This window comes from Lutra lutra, chromosome 8 (genome assembly GCF_902655055.1).
Source record: "Lutra lutra chromosome 8, mLutLut1.2, whole genome shotgun sequence".
NCBI classification, from domain to species: Eukaryota; Metazoa; Chordata; class Mammalia; order Carnivora; family Mustelidae; genus Lutra; species Lutra lutra.
Genome location: NC_062285.1, coordinates 59983449 through 60006025, shown reverse-complemented (window position 1 = coordinate 60006025; position 22577 = coordinate 59983449). Strand labels below are relative to the sequence as shown.

The 22577-nt window shown below is 44.5% G+C and overlaps 2 protein-coding genes across 4 annotated transcripts; one reads left to right on the top strand and one right to left on the bottom strand.

Moving 5' to 3' along the window:
• Positions 1 to 957: 957 nt before the first annotated feature.
• On the top strand, positions 958 to 2635 carry LOC125106680 (testis-specific H1 histone). The gene has a single exon (XM_047741102.1). It carries the CDS (start codon positions 1437 to 1439, stop codon positions 2253 to 2255), a length of 819 nt encoding a protein of 272 aa, XP_047597058.1. The 5' UTR covers positions 958 to 1436; the 3' UTR covers positions 2256 to 2635.
• Positions 2636 to 11050: 8415 nt separating this feature from the next.
• ZNF641 (zinc finger protein 641) lies at positions 11051 to 21523 on the bottom strand. Of its 3 annotated transcripts, XM_047741099.1 has the most exons (7): positions 21250 to 21365; positions 20522 to 20689; positions 18028 to 18236; positions 17397 to 17488; positions 16134 to 16263; positions 15197 to 15310; positions 11051 to 14341 (listed from the first exon to the last, which is right to left on the bottom strand). In XM_047741099.1, exons 3-7 carry the CDS (start codon positions 18209 to 18211, stop codon positions 13587 to 13589), a joined length of 1275 nt encoding a protein of 424 aa, XP_047597055.1. In that variant the 5' UTR covers positions 18212 to 18236; positions 20522 to 20689; positions 21250 to 21365; the 3' UTR covers positions 11051 to 13586. The 3 variants fall into 3 exon arrangements, with proteins under 3 accessions (XP_047597055.1, XP_047597057.1, XP_047597056.1); XM_047741101.1 differs by lacking the exon at positions 20522 to 20689 and having other exon boundaries at positions 21250 to 21523; XM_047741100.1 differs by lacking the exon at positions 21250 to 21365 and having other exon boundaries at positions 20522 to 20692.
• Between the last annotated feature and the right edge of the window lie 1054 nt (positions 21524 to 22577).

Below are 22577 nucleotides of genomic sequence, written 5' to 3'. Positions count from 1 at the left end.
ATTGTGTCCAAAATAAGAAGTCCTTGAGTAACTAGCTTCCTTGGTCCCCTTCATTTTCAATCCTTTGAGATTCATCCTGCTCCTTTCTCCTGATTTCCTGGAAATTTCCTTAGAATCCAGAGAAATCCTGCTCACCACGGAGAAGCTTACACACACTCAATTAAATGCCTGCTGTGTATAATGAAGAATAGTGTTAGGTGCAGCAGGGGCCATAGAAATTCAAAGGCTATTTGGCTCTCAGGAAACTTTTTATTTAGTTGGAAGGGCATAAACATTCAGAGTAAAATTAATTTTAAATCTTATATTTGGGTAGTTCTTTGTCATCTACCATCACCTCTTCTGAACCTCTCCAATAATTCTGTGATGTTGGGTGGAAGGGATTATTAGACTTTTTTTTTTTTAAGATAAAGAAGTCAGATCCAAAGATATGGAGGGATTTATCAATGCCATATGGCTGTTAAAAACCTGGAGTATGTGTCCCTGTCTTCCAGCTCAAAGTCCAGGCTGTTTTCTCTTTAAAACTATTGTGCTGCATTATACTCTCTAGTACCAAATTAATTTAAAATAAAGAAAATGCGGTATAGGATTGCAAAAGTTTAATGTGGTAGTTAAGGAGAGAAATCATTTGAAAGAGTGAGGGGGCTTCAGTGAGGGAAGGATTTAGCAGGACTTTGAAAGATGAGCAGAATATACCTGGACAGAGAAAGGAGATGAGCAGTCCAAGAAGAGGGACAAGAGGCAGAAAAGCAAAGTCTGGTGAAAGAATAATGATTAGACCAGAGTTCTTGGTCTATTTGGAAACTGGGTCGTTTCAATCCAACTGAATGAGGCATCAGAATTTCCCAGGTGTGGGAATCATTGTTTAGGGTAGAGGGACCACAGTGGTTCCTTCTTTCCTTCGTATTCTTGCACAGAACCCACCGTGTGGAGAGTCAGGGAGTCCTGACTGTAATCTCTAACTGGTAGGGCATAAAGGTAGGAGTTTCTCGGTCAGGTTTTGTTTGATGGACTATCACACTTACTTTTTAAAGGCATTGTATTACCTGTTTTAGATAGTTGAGAGCAGCTTCTTTGACCTTAGGGAAATGTGGGTAGATGGTGTTTAGGACCACGGAAAAATAGTGAACGTCAGAAAGTGGTTGACATCAAGGTCAATGAGAAATGAGAGCATTAGAAGGGCCAGGAACAAACCCTGGAGATTATAAAGGTGATTTTTAGGGGTGCACAGGTGCCAAGATCTGGATTGGTTCAGACCAATAAGGAAGTGGAGTCTGATTGGACCACCTACCTGGGTGGGATCTGGCAACTCCCCAACAAGGACCTGAAAGACTAGGCTGGGCCTGCCATTGTGACGTGGTCCAGCCAGCCTCAGCTTAAGCTCGCGCCCTGGTGGGGATGGCCCAAAGCACTGGCCCCGCAGGAGCGGGAGCGGGGCCATGGCTGAGGTGGCTGGGCCCATTGGTGAATCCAAAAGCACTGAAGTTAAAACCCAGCCGGCCACGGAAAAAGCCCTCATGGCGCCGCTGAGGCGGGCCCCGCGCTCGGTGCTCAAAGTGTCCCAGCTTTTGCTCAGAGCCATCACCGCGCACAAAGGGCTGACTCTTGCCACTCTCAAGAAGGAGCTTGGAAACGCTGGCTACGAAGTGCGCAGGAAGTGCTGTCGCCACTTGGGTGAAGCACCCAGGTCTGATGTTAAGGGAACGCTTCTCCGGGTCAGTGGCAGCGATGCCTCTGGCTACTTCAGGATCTGGAAGGTTCCGAAGCCCAAGAGAAAGCCAGGACGCTCGAGGTTGGCGGAGAGTGTGCGCTCTTCAAGGAGGACCCTTCCTGGGCCGCGGAGCCCACGGAGGCGCTGCACGCATCGCAGGGCAGCCAAGAAGGCCAGGGAAGTATGGAGACGAAGCACGAAGGCAAACACAAGGGTGAGGAAGATAAGGCCAAGAGCCAAGGAGTCGGTGCGTTCCAGAGCCAGGGAGGAAGTGAGGGCCAAGGCGATGGATGAGGGGAGAGGACGGGCCATGAAGGAAGACATCAGGCCTAGAACGCGAGAGGAGAAGAAGAGGTCAGGCCCGAAGCCCAGGGAAGAGAAACAACAGGACCCGGTGAAGCTGGCAAAACGCACCATCCAGAAGACAGCCTTGGTTAAAACTGACCAAAATTCTAGCAGTCAGGGGAAGAGTCATGACCTAAGGGCTCCTCGCACAAAGACTTCCACTAAATCTGAAAGTCTTCGGAATGCAGCGGGGTATTCCTAGTGTGGGAGCAATTTCCCTTCCTCCAGGCACAGATGCCTTTTCCCCCAGGCTCTAATGAGAGCAGCTCTCACAAACTGAAGTGGACAAAACTATATACAAGACCTTTCCACTACATTGTGTCTGTTTCCTCTTTGCTGCATCTGGAGGGGAAAGGGTGGGTGTTGAGGGGAGACCTATAACAGGCATATAGGGTGAAGAGACAGAAAGATGTGGCGATTCTGTTCCTGCTTCAGGCCCCAGGACAATGCCTTTCAGAAGGAAAAAAAAAAAAAAAAAAAAAAAACAGGTAGAAGAAAAGCAGCAACTTGGGGAGGGGGCATTAGATGTTAAGTGTTGAATTAATGTTAGACACCTAATCAAATCCAAATTGAGTTTCGGGGAGAAGGGCATGTAAAGAGAGAAGTTGGGCCATCATTGGGGGAAGAGAAGAATAGACAACTTTAAGCTGAGTAGTCCCTCTGAACTGAAATTCCTTTTAGGAAAAAGGCTCTTTTCCCAAAATTGATTGTAATGGATTCGTAGTTTTTGCCTGACTTGATAATATTATTTTAACTAAAACTTTCTTATTATGACAACCGTAAGTTAAATGAATGTGTGAAAACATCTAGCACAGGGCTTGGCACAAGGTAGGTGCTCATTACTGAGAGTTAACTAAGAGTATAAATAGTTTGTGATGGTGTGATAATGTGCTATAGCAGAAAACTATACTGGATCAGTGCTTAATGAGATCAGGATTCTAGTCAAAGTTCTGCCACTCTGATGTTGGCTGAGTTGTTTCTTAACTGTTTATAGTCTTGATCTCCTTCTCTGTAAAAAATGTTGGAATAAGGTTAGGATGGTTTTAGGTGATTTTAAGTGTTAGTAAAATAAGGACTTAAAATATCATGACATGGGCTTTTGTTTGACAAATGCAGTGAGGGAATTTTCAACTGGGAAAAATACTAACTCCTACAGAGGAAATTATTAAGATTTATGGAATGCATATCAAAAATATGAGGAGACATGAAGGCTAACTAATGAATAGCTAGGTCTTTTGCTTTCTTAAAAAACAACATGTATTGAGCACCATATATCAAATATAAAGCAAATACATGATTTCTTTTAATTCTGAATGCAGAGATTAAGAACAGCACGGGAATAGTTCTCACACTAAAGGTCATGACAGGACACAGAAATGGTTCCTAGGGAAGTAAAAACGTCAGAGTTGCTGGTTCAGGGAAATGACTTGCTGTTTCTAGCTGAGGCCAAAGGAGTAGGGCAAAGGAAAGCACTGGGAAGGTGCTTTTCATTCTTATAAAGAGAGTGATAGTGGGAGGTGGGAATGTGTTGGAACAACCTGGGGAGCTTTTTCAGTGTATCTGACCAAACTTTTCCCAGGAGTCTGATATCTTCTACAAGGGGGAACATTTACACACACACAAAAACGGAAGGAAGGAAGGGAGGAAGGGAGGGAGGGAGGGGAAAAAAGCTAAATGATACTAATATTCGCCCTCTCACACCCTTAAATGGAGTCACTGCTTTAAACCTATGCAGAGCTACTAGCAAAATGCTTGCCATGCATCTCATCTATAGAGGATCTGAACTTTGAAACTTCCCCCTGCTGTAATTAGGGACACTGTGCACTTAAATTGTCTGTGAGTGGGGCGCCTGGGTGGCTCAGTGGGTTAAAGCCGCTGCCTTCGGCTCAGGTCATGATCCCAGGGTCCTGGGATCGAGCCCCGCATCGGGCTCTCTGCTCAGCAGGGAGCCTGCTTCCCTTCCTCTCTCTCTCTGCCTGCCTCTCTGCCTACTTGTGATCTCTGTCTGTCAAATAAATAAATAAAATCTTTAAAAAAAAAAAAAAAATTGTCTGTGAGTAGCAGAATGAATCAAATAGAATAAGAGAATAGGGAGCCATCTGAAAAAAGGTAGTGGGAAATATTGGCTACTGAGCACAATTAGAACAAAGTTAATCAGATGTTTTTATGATATCCAGATGTATTGCTCCTTTATGGTCCTGGGAGCTTTTTACCTAAAGGATCAGATGGCCTAAAACTAGAAACCTTTTCTCCTAAGATGGGATGAGAAGGACACTGGAAATTTTTTTTCTAGATTTCCTAAGAATCATCACAGTTCTATTTGTATTGTGATGATTTCTTCATTTAAGCAAACTTCCGTTCAGTCAGTCAGTAAATCTGGCAGATTTGTTAAGTGTCAGACCCTGACCGTATACAGCTAATTGGTCATTTTAGATTATTTTTCATTGGTTAAATTTAGGGTGGCTGTACTCCAGTGAAATACAAGAAAAGACTTAACCTTGTTGGCAAGCTATCCGCATTATCTAGATCATAATGCTAGCTGGGTACTTCTGTGAAAGGAAGCGCCAAGAACAGTTAATCTCATCCCAAGTATTCCCTAATGACTAAATGGCTGCAAAATTCTGGGCACTTTGCTGAATGAAGATGGATAAAGCATAATCCCCACTTTTCACTGCTCATATTCTAGTGGCGTGTTTGGGCATTTAACTTTAGTCAGAGCAAATGGAACATTCCTGACCTCAATTCTTTGCTTTCCTTTTATCTCAGCTGCTTCATGTGATGATGATCAGAAAATTGTTGGACTTTAGAGTTGTAACAAAATTTAGATATCCTTTAGCATCAGATATTCAATGGTTGTTGATAAAAGTTAACAGAAATACAAATGGCCCTTAAAAATATGAAAAAGGTACAATTTTACTCATAAGGGAGGTGCATATTAAAAACAGATAATATTTTTTAAATCAATTCAAAGGTTTTGAGAACCCACTCCATTGGTGAGACTGTGGGAGGGAGATCCAGCACTCACACACAATGCTAGGTTGAGTGTAAATGGAAGGAATCTGTCTTTCAAAATTACAAATGCAAATGTCATTTGACCCAGCAGAACCACTTTATCTTTTAGATGTAAATGCATTTGTGAAAAGACTTATGTCCAAGGTATTCAGGGCAGCACTGCAGTAACAGAAAAGGAAATCTAAATGTTACTAGGGGACTGGTTAAACTGAAAGTTCCATACAGTGAAACTGCAGGCAGTTGTAAAAAGGAGGAGATTCTCTTTGTATTATTATAACAAACACCCAAAGATACAGTAAGTGAAAAAACAATTCAGGACATTAAGTATACCATACTATCTTTTGTGTGAAATGAAGGAAAATATACCTCTGTATAATTGTATAAAATTCTGCAAAGATAAAAAAAAACTAACTGGTTCTCTACTGGGAGGGGAAGATGATGGGAATTATAAAGGATACATAGAAATGAGACTTTTTTTCTATCTTTTTTTTTTGTATTTGTTTTCAGAATTATGTACATTGTAACTTGTTCAAAAATAAGGTAAAAAATTCTCCATGCAATTTCAGGTATAGCTTTTTCATTAATAGATGGTTTGTACTTTTGCATACATTAAGTTCATTTTCACCTCAGTCTCTTAGATCTTAAGTGAAAAAGCTAATGTTTGGAAAATGTGCACTTTAGAAGTTGGCTTTTAACTGTGAATTCCAGTGCTCTCTTGTCTACAGTTATTCATGCTGAAGAGGGCCTCACCATCCATTCAGTGACTCTCTGAGACATCTTTCAATGTAGGTAAAGGTCAGAAGTTAGAATTCATTTCTACATTGAGTGTTTTAAAAGTCTGAGGTTTCTTGTGGGGGAGGGTATTCTCAAACACATTTGGGGTATATTTTCAGAGCATGCAAACATCTCCATTTGTCAGTGGTCTCAAAGCAATAGTAGCTCTCTTCTGTCCCCCGTCCTCTGGGGAGCTCTGTGATGACCAAGGCTATGAGGTTGGGCTGGAGATCATCTAGCCACAACCTAAATGCCTGGCAAGGACAGGAAATTATTCTGGGAAATAAATATAGGGGTACCATGGCAGATGGGGGGCTTTAAAAAGAGAAAAAGCCAAAGGATTTGGAAGAGAGGAACTGAAGATTGAGGGGGTGTCAGCATGAAGCATTGGATGGGCTGGGAAAGGAACTGATAGAAGGGAGCAAGAAGAGAAAGTCAGGATTTCAACAGACACCACTGGAGATGGCAGAGAGAACAGGGGTGGTGGGAATGAAAGCTGGAGCAGGCACTATGGAAAACAGTATGGAGGTTTTTCAAAAAATTGAAAATAGAGCTACCCTATGACCCAGCAATTGTACTACTGGGTATTTACTCCAAAGATACAAATGTAGTGATCTGAAGGGGCACGTGCACCCCAATGTTTATAGCAGCAATGTCCACAATAGCTAAACTATGAAAAGAGCCTAGATGTCCATTCACAGATGACTGTGATAAAGAAGATGTGGTATATATATAACAATGGAATATTATGCAGCCATTAAACCCCCAAAATCTTGCCATTTGCAACGACATGAATAGAACTAGAGGGTATTATGCTGAGCGAAATAAGTCAATCCGATAAAGACAATTACACTGTGATCTCATATGTGGAATTTAAGAAACAAACAGAGGATCATAGGGGAAGAGAGGAAAACATAAAACAAGATGAAATCAGAGAGGGAGATAAACCGTAAGAGACTCTTAATCATAGGAAACAAACTGTTGCTGGAGGGGGAATGGGGTGAGAGGATGAGGTAACTGAGTGATGGACATTAAGGAGGGTATGTGATGTAATGAGCACTGGGTGTTGTATACAACTGATGAGTAACAACTCTACCTCTGAAATTAATAATATACTATATGTTAATTGAATTTAAAGAAAAAAAAAAAGAACAAGGGCCTCAGTGAACAATCACCACTGTTACTCCTTCCCCTTTTTGATTAGGGTAAAGACCAGACTTGTCAAGAGTATTACTTGAGGTGACTGGGGGAAGTAGGAGTGAACACAAGAACAAAGGGAAATATGAAGCACCGAGGTAGGTGCCAGAACAGCCTGGCTGGTGCTCAGGGAGCTGTAGAGGCGGCTCATCCCCTAACCAGCAGGCTTGAAACTCCATGAAGGCACCTCCCACAGAGGAAGAGCAAAGCCTTTGGGTTGCACTCAAGGCCCGAGGAGGGGTTCCTTCCCCACTTCCCCACACCCCAGGAAGCTCCACAGGTGGAAGGCTGTGTCAGTGGATCAGAAGCTGGCAGTTTCCATGCCAGCTTCCCATGTTTTCTCCCACACTATTTTTTTTCTCTTACCTTATTCTCTTCATATCCTCTGTTATTTGCCCTTCCTCTACTCACAAAGGTATGTCTGGTGGACCCAGCTCCTGCCTAACCCCAACTGTGCATGCCTCCTCTGGCTCCCCCCACATCTCCAATTATTGTAAATTTGCCTAGGGGGTGTCAAGACACAGTCACTGCCATCACCTCAGTCTCTAGACTCCACTTACCACTTTAAGGGGCTCCCAAGAGCAGGGTCAGCACTCGAATGACCCTGAGATGGAGGGCCTCCTTAAATTTGCTCCCTAGGCCCTTACATGCCTTACCTGAGCCTAGTCCTGTTCAGCACTCTCCTTCTCCCTTCTTCAGACTGGGTTAAGACCAGCTAACTGAGAAGGGACATCTGGAAGTTAGGACACCAAGAAGGAAATGGGGAGGCCTAATTTGTGGCATCTCAAAGTTTATGTTTTTGGGAGGGGCAGTGAAAGTGCTCATGCTTGACTGTGTAAATACCCCCAGAGCTGTCTGGTGTCTCCCATTCTGTTGCAGCTTTTTGATTACCAGAGAAAAGCTGAGAATGGAGGGAAAAGGAGAGGAGAAGACTGAGAGAGGAAATCGGTGATACAGCCAATACGATGTTTATTCAACTGACAGGGACCATAGGAACATATTAGAGACCCTAAGGGTGCAGACAAAAGTCCCCAATGGGGTAACCCATGGGAAATTCACAGTCCATCAGAGGGAACCAAGTCAGACAACAACTAGAAATTTGGCAGGCACAGAGTAGTTGGGCTGGAGAGCAAATGGGCATACACCTCCAAAGCTTCCTGTATGAGGGTGCCATGGTGACAGTATTGTGAGGCATGGCAGGAAAGTGGTGCCAGGGAAGGGCTCGGCTGAGGAACATGCTGAGTACAGGGACTGTGGTCACACTTGATCTCCCAGGCTTGGAAGAGCCAGTGCCTGGCATGTAGTGAGATGGCCCAAAATGGTTTATAGAATTGAGACTGATTCTCAGAAACCACAAGAGACAGGAAGGGACTGAGTAAAAGTAGCAAAAAGTAGAAATCCACTTTGGAAGCTACATCAAGAGAAAAAGAGCCTGCAGGAATGGAGTGCAGGGCCTAGACTTGGCAGTATAGACAACCCATTGGCCAGGTTAGGGTGCATGAGGAAGAGAGAGAGAGAGAGAGAGGAAGAGATGCAGAGTGGTGAGATGGCAGCTGAGCTGCTAGAGCCAAGCCAAGAATTTGAGGGAAGAAAGTGGGAAGTATGAATCATTAACCCTGCTTTGTAGGAGGGACAGGGGGCTTAGTAGAATGGAATTGGCTAGAAGCTTGAAGAGAGTTAACTGTGATAGAGAAGGATAGTGAGTAGAAGAACAATAACCTTGGGAAGGTGAGGCATTCCCCAGGCAAAACAAAACAAAATAAAAAAACCCAACCCAAACCAAACCAACAGAAAAAGAGAAGTGGGAGCAAAGAGTGGAGAAGGAGCTCCATTTATTGGGAAAATGGAGGCAGTGACTGGAAATGCAAGAGAGAGAGACCCCTGAGGCCTGTAGCTGAAGAAAACTATAGCCAAGTTTCTCTATCTGGAGGAGAGGGGCTGATGACCTCTCCCAAACTCCAACCTTTTGATCTTGGGAGAGCCCCACAGGGGTGGTGGGTTGGTAAGAGTCAGTTCAGTCTGTCCTCATGGGTTTGGTTAGGAGAGGAGCTAGAAGAGGTAAAGCAACCAGGGTCTGCAAGACAGGTCCCCTCCTGCAGCCTGAATGGACAGAATCTTCAAAGGAGGAAATGCATTTTTGACATAGGTGCCATGGCTTAAATGATTACAACTCTACCTGGTGCACAGAGTCTGGGTTCAAATCTCGCTTGTGTCACATATTACTAAATGAACCTCGTTCTTTCTTGTGTGGCTCTCCAATACTTCCATTGCCCTTGCCCATAGGGTAGGCCAAATCATGGTTTGGAATCCCTTGCATGGTACCTCATTGATCTCCAAAGCAATCCTGAGGCTGGAAAACTTGGTTCCTTAAGGGCTTAGGAAAGTTGGCCTTACTCTCTTATCCTGAGTTAAACGTTCACCTTGCATGCCTCCAGGCCAACTTACTAGGCCAGGAGAAGGACGAGGTTAACTAGCAAAGGAGGACCATTTCCTTGGATGTTGGTTTTTCAGTTTTACAATGGTTTTTCCCTTCTTTGAGATATCTGCTCCTTTTTGTCTTTTCAGATTTCTGGACCCATGAATCCTTAGTGTCCATTGTCGAAGCTCTAGCCCCAATCAGTTACAAAAGTTTGGCATGGCTCCAACACAGTCTCTAAAATTGTTGACTAACCCACTCCTTTTACTGATTTGAGGGTGGGGACTCAATGGAACCAGAACTGAGGAGAAACTAGTGTTGAAGGGTTGCAGAAAATAAATCTGACCACAAGGCATAAAGATTCCCCTCTCTCTCCATTTGAAGAAGGTAAGATACCACTGATTGAAGTGGAATTTGAATCTCCTGGCCAGTGATTCTCAAACTTTAGCATATATCAGATATTCTGGAAGGCAAGTGAAGACTGATTGCTGGGCTCCACTCCCAAAGTTTCTGATTCAGCTTGTCTGGATGGAGCCTGAGAGTTTGCATTTCTAAAGCAAGTTCCCAGGTTATGTAGATGCTGCGGGTACAGAGACCATATTTTGAGACCCAAGACCTCATATAACGCTCCAGGGAACAGAAGGAAATTTTGCCAGCTCAGGATTTCTATGGGGTCTAAAGGAATAGATTTCACCTTTCTGTTACTGCCCAGCCCCACTCATCCCCATCCACCACTCATCTGAACAGAGATGGAAAAAACATTCCTCTGGCACCTCTGGTTCTGAGTCAGGGCTCACCTTGCCCTTGATGGAAATGAGGAAACAGTGGTTTAAGTGTAGGAGTGCAGGAAAGGAAAGGATTTTTGTCACAAATTATCACCCCTTTAGCTCCCCGAAGGTATAACGTCACTTTGACAAGGGAAACCTTTTGCCTTCCACTTCTACATCTGTGTTAAGGCTTAAAATGTAAATAACTCGGAAAAGCTAACGCTTTGAAGGGATTCTCTGCAGATATACTTTGATGGGGTGCAAAGAGGAGGATATTTGGGCCCTGAACAGAGTAGAGGCACCACAGAAGGAAAAGATAACAGGTTCCTGAAGATGGATTTCTCCATTTTATATTTGCCCAGAGAGAACACAGAGACATTTTTTTTATTTAAAGGGGGTAGGGTAGACATGTGGCAAAGCCAGTTAGGAGAAAGATGGGAGTTTGAAGCTGATTCCCTGTGGGAAAAATCATTCAAATCTATTCACCCATCTGATGGCTGCTGCTTATTTTATTTTTCATCCAAGGGAAGAGGTGTTGGACCGAGGTAGAGAAGACAGTGGTATACCAGAAATAACCTAAAGGGATGCCCTTTCTGCAGAAAGCTCTTAGACTCATCATGCCTTTCATTTGGGTGCTATGACAGCACTCACACTTGGGGGCTTCACTTGCTATCCTTACAATTACTAAAACAGATCAACAGCTGGAGGTTAACATTTGGTTATTAAGATGTGTGATCTGATAGTACGGAGAGTCGCCTCCCACAAGTCTTTAAAACAAGGTTTGTGAGGAGCTCCATTTGTCAGCATGTCATCTTTTTTTAAGAAAAAACATAGAGTAGAATGTCAGCAATACTCTTTTAGTCATTAAAGACTAGACTCTGTCTTTATACCCTACTGCCTCTCATATCTAGTCCTTAAAATATTTAGTGATCTTTGCCTTGTAATTTTTGACACAAGTATATAAATGACCATATTGGGTCACGGTAACTCCCCATGACCCCAGTTTATTGATTCCATGGATGGGCTCTGAACCTGCTAACTGTGTATATATAAAACAGAGTGAGTTGCTAATGTCTGTTTTTCTCAAAAGTGAGTTTCTGGTTTTTATCAGAGTCTCATAAGGGTCTGTGATCTAAAACAGGTTCTGAACCATTGCTTACACAGAGCTGATCTGCATTAATGAATGAGGCACAGTGAGAGGGTAAAAGAAATGGTGTAGTCCGGTTTTCCCACTGGAATCCAATACTCTCTTACAGCCTGGGGTATCTCCCAATACTAATCCTAAAATGCTCCGGTCTCTGAGGACCTTACAAAGGGCTGGCCATTTTGCTCTATATGTAGGAACGTAAGCAAGAGAAGTGCATTCCAGGCAAAGAAGGAAAGCTGCTCTGAGTGGCAAAATGGAGGTGTGGGCTGGGTTGTTTGAGTCATATCCTCTCTAAGAAGCCCAGTCAACAAAATGACCCTATTTTCAGCTCCATTTGGGTCCAGAATTCTGAGGAGCTGTGATTCACCCAGTTTTTTCTAAGCAAATGGGACAATCACTAAATTACATTGTTGCAGCTTACTTCCTCTTGTCTCTCTGGTTAATTCCACCAATTGTGGTTGAGAAATAAGTGTGTTAAGGAAAAACCAGAATCTAAGCATTGAAGAGAAATTATCCCACTTTCATCTGCTTTGCTCCTTTCTCTTCCTAACCCCAAACTGCTCTTATATATAAGAAAATTTTTAAAAGATTGGTATTAACACATTATCAATAAAGCAAAACAATGACAACTCATCAACCAACAGATACTAGAATACTTATACAATTCCTGGAGTTAAGAGTCTTAGTGTGGATTCCTTCCCAGAGCTGGGAAGAAAACCCAAAACTACCCCTCCCCACTGTCAGCTTAAAAGCTAAACCACAGCCATTTTCCCTAAAGTTCTGTTTCTGGGAGAATGAGATCCTCAAGAAAAACTGCTTCCTTGATGAGGCAATCAAGGTCAAATAAGAGTGAGGACAACAGCCTCTAAGCACTGTGATTCCTTTCCTAATTTCTCAGCACTAAAACAAGACAAAGAAACCCACTAAGCACAAAGCTTCTATATGCATCTTACTTGAAACCGACAAGAAACAGCTCACCTCTCTGAGGATATGTCTTTCTCTCTCTTCCCAGGCAAAAAGAACCTGTGGCCCAGAGATTTGGATCTAGACATACATATCCACAGTTATCTTGATCTCACTTACACCAGGGAAGGCTTTACACTTCAACTCTCACAACTTAACCCATCACTTAACCCTTTCCACGAGGGCTCCCTTAATTGCTCAGTTTACTTCCTATCTTGAAACAAAACAAAAATCCCATACAATCCCTACTACCCTCATCCCCAGAAAACAGCCCCTAGAAAATCTAGCTTGTACACTTTGCATGCTCTCTTCAACGACCCTGCACACAGATACACATAGACACAAAAAGACACAGTCAAGAGGAGAGGGGTCTGTTCAAGGGGATAAAGTTTTTTTCTTCTGTGTGGGCCTGGGTTCCTTGGGGGTTATAAATTCATCTCTTAGCATTGTAGTGTGATCTCTTAGCTAGATATATGTATGAGGAGGATGAAGGGAGTTGGAAAAAGAGGATGAAAAGGTTCTTATTTCTATTTTTCAGTAGGGGTTAGTAAGAGGTGTGGATGTATATTTGGATGATCAGGGTAAGTGTGATGGACCCACACAGGAATGAGGTCTGCCCCTCAGCTTTCATTTGGATAAAAAAAAGGGGGGGGGCTCTGGGGCTCACTCTATCTTTCCTGTTTCCTCATTACTCTCTAACCCAGTGTTCACCAGTGTGTTTTGTGGAGTCACCAGTTCTGTGGGATGTGAGATAGAAAGGACGCTGAGGTCAAACACATTTAGGAAACACTGCATTAGAAGTGTTTAACAATTCTCTGTACATGTAAGTTCTTAGAGCCTTCAATATACTAATATGGTCTTCCTCTCTATATACAGAGAGGATAGAATAGTTACAGTACACAAAGGTGTTACTCAAATATTTAACTGGTATGGCATAGGTTCCAACCACTTAGAATGGACCATAGCAATAAAGTGCTGATTCTCAAGTGGTACCCTTGATAATGGGCTAGGGCTGAATATCAGCCCATGCAGTAAGCACTGTTTCCTAAAAGTTTTGCACAAAGAACTCCATTTTATGTGATATCTCACAGAACTGGTGAGAAATGTCTGGCCAATGTTAGAACCTCCTCTTTCTAGGGATGGAGCCAGGGTTCAAAATTCTGGCCACTGGGGTGCAGGAGAGGGGCCGTTCTGGCAGAGACTCCTGGTAGCACCAGTTGCTGATAGATGTGACCATAGCTGCAGCAGAAACAGATTTCAAAAGACAGATGTCCCTCTGTCCCAGCTGCTCCGGGGACTCTGTCCCTGGTGGGTCAGCAGGTGCCTGTCCAGGTGATGTTTACGGCCAAAGCTCTTTTCACAGCGAGGGCACTGGAAGGGCTTCTCCCCAGTATGGGTCAGCCAGTGTCTCACCAGGTGGTGCCGTCGGCCAAAGCTCTTCCCACACTCAGTGCACACATGGCACTTTGGCACTGGTGGGGCACGCTGCCGTTTCCTAGCCCCTGGGCTCTCTCCAACCTCTTGACCCTTGCAGGATTTGCCTTCCGTATGCACTCTCTGGTGGCTGGCCAGATGGGAGTTGCATCGGAAATTCTTGCCACACTCTGAGCACCTGCTGGGCTTGTCATGTAGGTGGGTTTTCTGGTGCCGGATCAGGTGGTGTCTTCTCCCGAAGCTCTTTTCACACTTGAGGCAGCTGTAGGGCCGCTCCCCAGTGTGTGTTTGCTGGTGCCTGGCAAGGTGGGAGCCCCACACAAACTGTTTCCCACACTGGGGGCATGTGTGCGGTCTTAAAAGGGAATCCATCTCTGTGCTACATAGAAGGTTTGAGAAGCTATCTTCCTGAAGAAAAGGTGGGCCCAGGAGCATTCCTCTGGAGCTCCTGGGCATGGAATCCCAGCTCTCATCCTGTTCTGGGTTCCAGAGAACAGTATCTTCAGACACACTAGATAACATTCGGGGAGGTTCTGCTTCTAGTTCAGGGGTATCGCCCTCATGCTCACTTCCATCTCCTGTGGAGAAGGGAAAATACCAACCCCAAGAGGGGAGTCACAAGAGAGTACTCCGGGACCCAAGTCACAGGTAAGGTTGTCTGACTCCTGTTAGGGCCTAAACCTCACCCCACAAAGGCTGGGAGAACAGACTCTAATGTCGTACAAGATAGTACAAGAGGTATAGAAGTTAAAAACCTAGGCTTAGGAGGCAGATTTCCCAATTTTGAACCTCAGCTTTCCCACTTAGCTTCTGTAAGCCTTCATTTCCTCTTCTGTAAAATGGGAGTAATTGTAAGACAGATGTTATAAAATAGATAGCATAATACCTGCACATCGTGAGCACTTAGTAAATGGTCTATGCTATTGTTGTTATTTATTTATTATAATTCCTTCCATCTTCCTGCCTAAGCATAGATGGAGAGAGTTAAGAAATGTGCTGCAATCCTTACTGGATGAGTGATCACCTGTCAGCAATACTAGAGACACTCTGGAAAGCATTGCCACAATGGTGGGAGGTTGAACAATAACATCAACAATAACAACTAACATTTATTGAGTGCTTACTATGTGCCTGGTACTGTTCTACTCTGTTAACATATTTAAGTCTCACAATGATTTACTGATGAGGAAACCAAACAGGGGTTAATTACTCTTCCAAGGTCCCCAGGTGTGGTCCTGGATTCAAGTCCACAGTTTGGTTCTATAGCCTGCCTTCTAAACCTTTATGCTACACTCTCTTGCCTTTGGAGAAAAAGATCTGTAAACTTTTGGACCCTGTAACTCACTGAGCAGAGAAGGGATTAGATGGGCACATAATGTTAACACTCCAAGAGGACTGAAAGCAGCTGCTGAAAGTCTATTCTAGATGCTTACCTGTGTATGTGACCCTCAGGATGTCCCTCTCCTCCAAGTCCTGGGGGTCAGGGACCCATTGTTCTTCCCCTCCTTCTAGTTGAGAAAGCATGTCCAGTTTGGGAATTGGAAATCCTGCCCATGGAGAAGGAAAACAGAGATGTCAATGAGTTCAACTATAATTCTCTTTCTGAAAAAAAGCTGTTTCCTAGATTACTCCTTGGAACTGAAGATAAAAGAGGGCCAGATACAGGCCTTTCCCATGTCCCCATTTCTGTTAAATCCCTCTTCTTTCTTTTAAATAATCATATTCTCTTCTCTAGTGTGTCTGTTCCCTTCCACTCAAATTTCAAATACTTCCAGTCCAACTGTCCTTAACTTCACTTAATTAGCCCTACCACAGCTTCCTACCCCCACTCCCATCTTACCCTAGATGGCTTGCTGAGTTTCCAAGGACTCAGTTCTATCACTTAAATGTCCTTCTCTCTGCTTTTTTTTTAAAGATTTTATTTATTTATTTGACAGATAGAGATTACAAGTAGGCAGAAAGGCAGTCAGAGAGAGGAGGAAGCAGGCTTCCTGCTGAGCAGAGAGCCCAATGTGGGGCTCGATCCCAGGACCCTGGGATCATGACCTGAGCAGAGGCTTTAACCCACTGAGCTACCCAGGCTCCCCCTTCTCTTTGCTTTGTAAGAACCTCCCAATTCCCAACCAAGAAGAGCCTAAAGTTCTCTTCTCCACAATTCAGCATTATTTTGCTATTGTTTTTAGGAAATGACACCTCATTTCCATTCTCTTTGGATTAGCCTTAATGCTCCTTCTCTGGTGAAAGCTTAGATTTCCAGCCAAGAACCCTAGGTAGAAACTATCTGATAGCTCTGGAACAGATGGTTCGATCCTCCCAGAGTATAATCTTTAAAAAAAAAAAAAAAAAGTGGCTAGGGGAGATCATGCTTACTTAGAGAGACCACTATGCCACAGTTTTCTTGCATGACATATTCTCCATAAAAGTCTGTCTGAGAAGGGTCCAGGCTCCGCCATTCCTCCTGAGAGAAGCACAATGACACATCCTTGATGGTTACCAGGCCCTGAAACAAAATGTAGCATCATCTGTTAATAAGTGTTCCTTAAGGAAAATGTGATCCTAGTATAAAAGGCTGAAGTAGTAGAGGAGAGGGCATGAGAACATCTAGAGAAAGAATTTCCCAGAGGTCCCTGGAAAAGGCATATAGTTTTGGTGAAAGATAAATAAGCAGAGGGGCAAAAGTATGGTCAATGAGTGAGTGAAGATAATGTCCCTTGATGAGTTTCCCACTAGGACCATGGGAAGTTGGAAGTACGATGAACTCATTGCTCCCTCTGTTTAACTACAGGTATCTGCCCAGTCTTTCTCACTTGCCTTATTCTTTTAATTGCAGAAATTGAGTACTAGCCTCTCCTTCAACCACTTGACCTTTCCTCTTCTATTATCACAAAATGATATAGATAAAACATTATTTGTTGCCCTCTGCCCATCGTGCCTCACCCTTACCTTTTGAGACAGCATGTGTAGTGGGTAGGAGCCCAGATTCTTGAGCCAAATGACTCATAGCTCTGCCATATTAGCAGTCTGTTCTTACACAATCTTTCTTCCTACCCTATTTTCTCATCTGTAAAATGGGCATAATTGGGTTTCTCTCAGGGTTGAATGGGTTAATATACCTAAAACATTCAGAGAACCGCAAGCATGTAAGCACTCTTGAGAGTGTAGCTACTACTACTATTATATTTTTTTCCATGGGTCTCCCATTGCCTGCTGAATCTAAACCTATTTTCTCTCTCTGGCTCTGCCCCATCTATCTTCTCTTCTTTTCCATAAATGCTCCATTATCCACCCAGTCTTGCCTAATTTATGCTCTTCCAAGCTTCCTTCAGATCCTCTTTTCCTAATCTTTCCAGATTTTTTTCTTAAGGGACATTAATAAATTGTTCTTAAAATCCCTCTAGGGATGGGACAGCCATCCATTAAAAACAACCTCTAGGAATTCCCCTCTTCTTGTCATGCCACTTATTTTTTCAAGGATATTATAAGCGCCCGGAAAGGGAAAGAATCTGTTCAGTTATAAGATAAAGATACCATTAGTAAACATGTGAGATAACAAATCAATAGGATAATGCTGAGGCTACAGAAAGGCAGCAGTGATGAGACCCTGGGAGAGGCCAAGGGAAGCAGGCAGCCCACCTGTGATCCTGCCGCAAGAAGTGCAGCTGCCATCTCCCAATCTCCGGTGCTCCCCTCCTGGGGAATGGCAGGAACCCAGGGAGCTGACTGAGCTGGAAAGAAGAAAGAGGAACCACTAGAAATGGACCGTCCACCCTTTCCCAGTGAAAGCCTGGGCCCCATGTTAGAGGAGCTTAAGGGTCACATTTTCCTATATCTATGCCCATTGGTAAAACTCAAATGCACACACATAATGGAAGAGACCTTCACTCAAAATGTTCTGCGAGGGTATTAGGTGGTTTTTAGTAAAGCTTATATGTCAGCCATCTCTACTAGACTAGCTGTGATTTGAATTGATATTATTTGAATAAAATTTTCACCTAGTAAAGTGCACATTACTGGGAGTGTTCTCAACAGTAATCGGAGTTGTTGTCACTTCCTTTGTCTCCCACATTCAATACCACTAACCATGCATTTGTAGCATGTGAAGGGAGTGATCATGCAAGAAATGGGAGAAGCCCAGTTTTTATGGTTTACAGTATCCAGGAGCTCCTTATATTCCTACGACCAGGGCTCAGGAAGCCAGGAATAATGGACTAGTCCTGGTACTGGTTACAGTACTCAAACACACATACACCCTCCAGGCTCTCACCCTTCTCCTGAAGGGACTGTGGTTCCTCTTCAAGGTCACAGCACAGGTGTTCCAGTGACCCTGGTGCTATTCTCCATGGCCCCTCTTCTTGGCTTCCCCTTTCCACCTGAGGCTCTGCTCCATCCAGCTGGACATTCATTGACTCCCATCCTGTCCCCAGGACTGCTGTCTGTTCTGAGAGCATTTTTGCTGCAAACCCAAATTGTGACCTGGAACAAATTCATTATCAGCTGCACCCATTAAAAATGGAAAGGGGTGATATTCCTAAGGGAGTTATGGAGAACAGCCTCAGGGATAAAAAGATAAAACTGGATAAGAGGAGCTTGATGGCAGATGAACTTTAAAAGTTTGGTGTGTTCCAATCAACTAAGCCTGGGCCAAGCTTCCTAAGGGAACTCAGAAGTGAGCAGGTGCTAAACAGCAAAGTTACTAATAGTTATTTTGGGGACTTCATTGCAGAAACAGAATATCTCTGATGGCTGGATGAACTTCATTTGAAAAAAAAAAAAAAAAAGAACAATCCTGGAAAAGCTATTCATTTAATTTCAACCACTGAATATACAATAAACTAAGCAATCTGGACACATGTAGGATGTGATGTGCCCTGACTTACACTCAACAAAAATGGATATAATCACATACAAGATTTTCTGCCACAAATCCCATTCTCATCAATTAGTTCAAAATGAAATAATTACTGAACGTAGAAAACCCAGTCAAAGGTGTGTGTGTGTATGTGTGTGTGTGTGTGTGTGTGTGTGTGTAAGGAGTACACCCCTCCTTTATAAGACTGAACCAAATGACACCTCACTTAAGTCTCAACAAAGAGACATAACCTATCACTTTGATGCAGAAAATGAGAACTGGTAAGAAAAGTGGTAGAAAGACCAATAACTCAGAAAGCAGGTATAAAAATCCAAAGAAACCCTAAATTGTTGGTCAGTGAGGAGTTGATGTCTAACTGAGAAAAGTAATAAGAGAACAGAAAGGGTTTGAACCAGACTGGATAAAGGAGAAATAGTTGATGCTAACATGATCTCAGTGTGTGAATTAACAATCCTGTGAGTTGAGACACAGGAAAGAACTATTCAGGTCTTATTAGAAAAATACATTCAGTTTTAAAGAAAGGAATGAAGAAGCCAGAATATGTTTCATCAGAAGAAACAAAAGTGGAGAAAGGGATGGGAAATATGGCCATTGGGGAAAAGTTAAAAACAATAGTTTTCTTCTGTCTAGGGAAAAAAAGCTGATGAATGATGCTACCAAGAAAGAGAAATGGTTTATAGCTCTGTATAGATCTATTCTCTTGATTGCAAGAGAAGAGATTTAGATGAGATAAAGATTTTTTTTACAGATTTTATTTATTTTAGAGAAAGAGAAGGAGTGGGGAGAGCGAGAGAGGGCATAAACAGGAGGAGGGGCAGAGGGAGAAGCTAAGCAGGGGCTCTAACCGAGGACCCTGGGATCATGACCTGAGCCTAAGGCAGACACTTAACCAACTGAGCCACCCAGGCACCTCTAGATTTAAAAAAAAAAAACAAAAAAAACAAAAAAACTCTTAATAATCCTGTAGTGCACAGGACCAGGTTGTGGACTTTTCTCTGAAAATCTTAGGAGTCAGAACAGGTCTCATGTGTTGTGACAAGGGCTTCCCTGACTTCTCGCAGAGAAACAGTCTATGAGACTGCACAGAGTCCTTTCTGCTTGGCAACATTGTTGTGTGTGTGTGTGTGTGTGTGTGTGTGTGTGTGTGTGTGTGTGTGTGAGAGAGAGAGAGAGAGAGAGAGAGAGAGATTATTATTATTAAAGTACTCAAGAAGTCAGAGCCAGTGAAAGGCTTCCCAAAACAGGTCAGAACCTTGGTTAACTATCCTGGCTCACTCATATTCATTCAGTAACATTTGCAAGAACCTAGAAGACCTGGACAGGTAATGACAGATGTCAAGTTGTTTATTTTCTTGTCTATTTGTCTTTGACAGAAAAGGTAGGTGGCAACCCTAAGACCAATGCACAGGAAGGGAACAAATTACCCTTTCATCTCAGAAGTCCAAAGAAGTCTCAGGGCCTCATGGGAGCATCCTGGACTGATTCCCGGCTTAGGAGGTTTCCTTTTTAGAGACTTCTCATGAGAAAGGAAAATTCCCAATAAAGCAATAAAGGGAAACTTTCATTTTAGCTCTCTCTTCTGAATTCCAGCCCCTGTGTTTGCCATATTTTTAACATATAAGGCACCAATTCCCTCTCTTCACTGGAGATCTTTTTTGCTTCTCAAGCTCCCTTTGAACATCCTCCCTCAGGGTTTACCTACATCTAATACCTGGACACCTGTTTCAAACTCATTTCTCCATCTCCCCAGCAGCACAGTCCCTTGATGGGAAGCCTGTTTCTGCAGAGTGTACTGGGCTAGCTGTGAGCCTCTCCAGACCACTGACAGAAAACCTGTGTTAGGGCTGGCAAAAATCTCAGCAACAAGGGAGTGGATACTTATACTCACACTGCATTTCCTAAGATGTTCACTCTCTCAGAGTCAGCACCTGGACAGTTAAGGGTGTCAGCCCTAACCAGGTTTCTCCTAGCTCCAGGATGTTTCCAGGCCTACTGGAGTCTGGGTTCTAGGGCTTCCATTTCCCACTTTTCCTCACATATCGGAGTGTCAGGGCACCTGCTGAAAGAAGTTTTTGCAGCGGGCGCTGTTGGACAGGGAAGGAGGGTGTAGCAAAAAGAGCAGCCCAAGGGCACGGGCGCGAGTCGCGCTCCGTCAGGGAACCCTGCCCTCTGCCCCGGGTGGGGCATGGGCGGGACGGGCGCCCGCTCCGGAGTAAGGTTGCCGCTCCCCTTCTTCTTGTCACAGTGCCCCTGGAGAGGGTCAAATTTCAGAGAATCCGAGAGAGGCAGAGCCGGGGCAGGAGAAGTGAGGTCAGGAAACAGGTTTCCCGTGAACGGGGGCAAGAGCAAGTCAAGAGAAAGGAGCCACGGGGTAACCTGTGCGCGAGTGACAGCGGCGGGAAGCCGCGGGGCCTGACAGCGACGCCGGGGACCGGGAAGCCGGGCCGAGGGGCGGGCACAGAATGTCAGTGGGGCCGACCCCCGGTTAAGGCTGCGACCCGGAGGCCGCGTCGATCCTCCTCCCGCCCCATGGGTGACTGGGCCCCCACCCGCCGCCCCGGGCAGCCTGGCGTCCCTCCCTCCAGCCGCGACTCTCAGTGGCCCGGCTCCACTCACCCCGGTCCGCTTGGCCTGCGGCCCGTGCCTCCCTCCTGGGCGCCGCCTGCCCCTCCCCTCCGCCCTCCGCTTGGTCGGAGCCGGCGGCCGCGGAGCCAGCGACGGGCGGAGACGGCGGCCGGGCGGGCGCGGGCGGGGCGGGCACAGGAAATCCCCGCCCGCTTCCGGGGCTCGGCGGCAGGAGCTGCGGCGGCGTGGGGGAGGGGGCGTGGGCGGTCCGCGGCCCCCACGCCCCCCGCGCCCCTGCCTGCTGAGTCCCGGAGCTGGGCGCCCGCCTGCCGAGGGACGCTGCGGGCCCAGGCCTCCAGGTACCGCCTACGGTGGCCGCCCGCTCGCGCCCACTCCTGCTCCCTGACTGACGTTTTCGTCCCGGCCACTCGGCCTCCCATGGGGTTCTTTGCACACGGGATCATTAATTACCCCGACATTTAATAACCGCTCGTTATATGCCGGACAGTCGCTGTGAGAACGAATTCTCAGGCAACAGTCTGGAATTCCTCAAAGAGCTTGACTGACTGCTACGTTTCCAGATAGCAGGGATAGGGGGGTTGAGGAGCCTTGAGGACGAGCCACCCGTTCCGCTCGAGGGATAGTCAGGTTGACCTCCCGGTGTCTGAAGTAGGCCTTGTAGCCCCGTGGTCCGGTTTGCGGGAGCCACTAGCCAACATGTGGCTGCTCAGTGCTCGCCGTGTGGCTAGTCCAAACAGAGATGTGTTGTAACACAAACACTGGGTCTAGAAGACTGATTAACAAAAATGTCAAAGAGCTAATAAGCCTATTTGGCATATATAGGGTTAAATACATTATTAAAACTAATTTCACCTACTTCTTTTCACTTTTTAAATATGGGTACTGAAATTATTAAATTATATATGTGGCTTGCATTATTTTTCTATTGATAGAGCTACCTCGAGCGAAGCATTAAGATGAATTTGAAAAAAAGATGAGCAGGGACTACAAAACAGAAGAAACCATGACACCATTAGAATCTGTTTATAATCTACAAATCTCATTATTTCATTATCACAACAATTTTGTAAAATTGTATAGATTTAAAAAGTAAATGACTCACTTAAGGTCATAGGTGACAATCATTCCTTTAATAAAAATTTATTTTTTTGCTATGTGCCAGGCACTGTAACTAAATGCTGGCAGTCAGAGATCCCAAAGGAATTGTCTGTGGATTCAAGGACTGTCTTTGGAAAAACAAGTCAACAAATATTTGCAATCAAATGTAAGAGATGCTAAAATGGAGGAATATACTCTGCGCTAGGAACAAAGAAATAAATATGTATGGGAGGGAAGTCAGAGAATGCCTCACAGAAGTC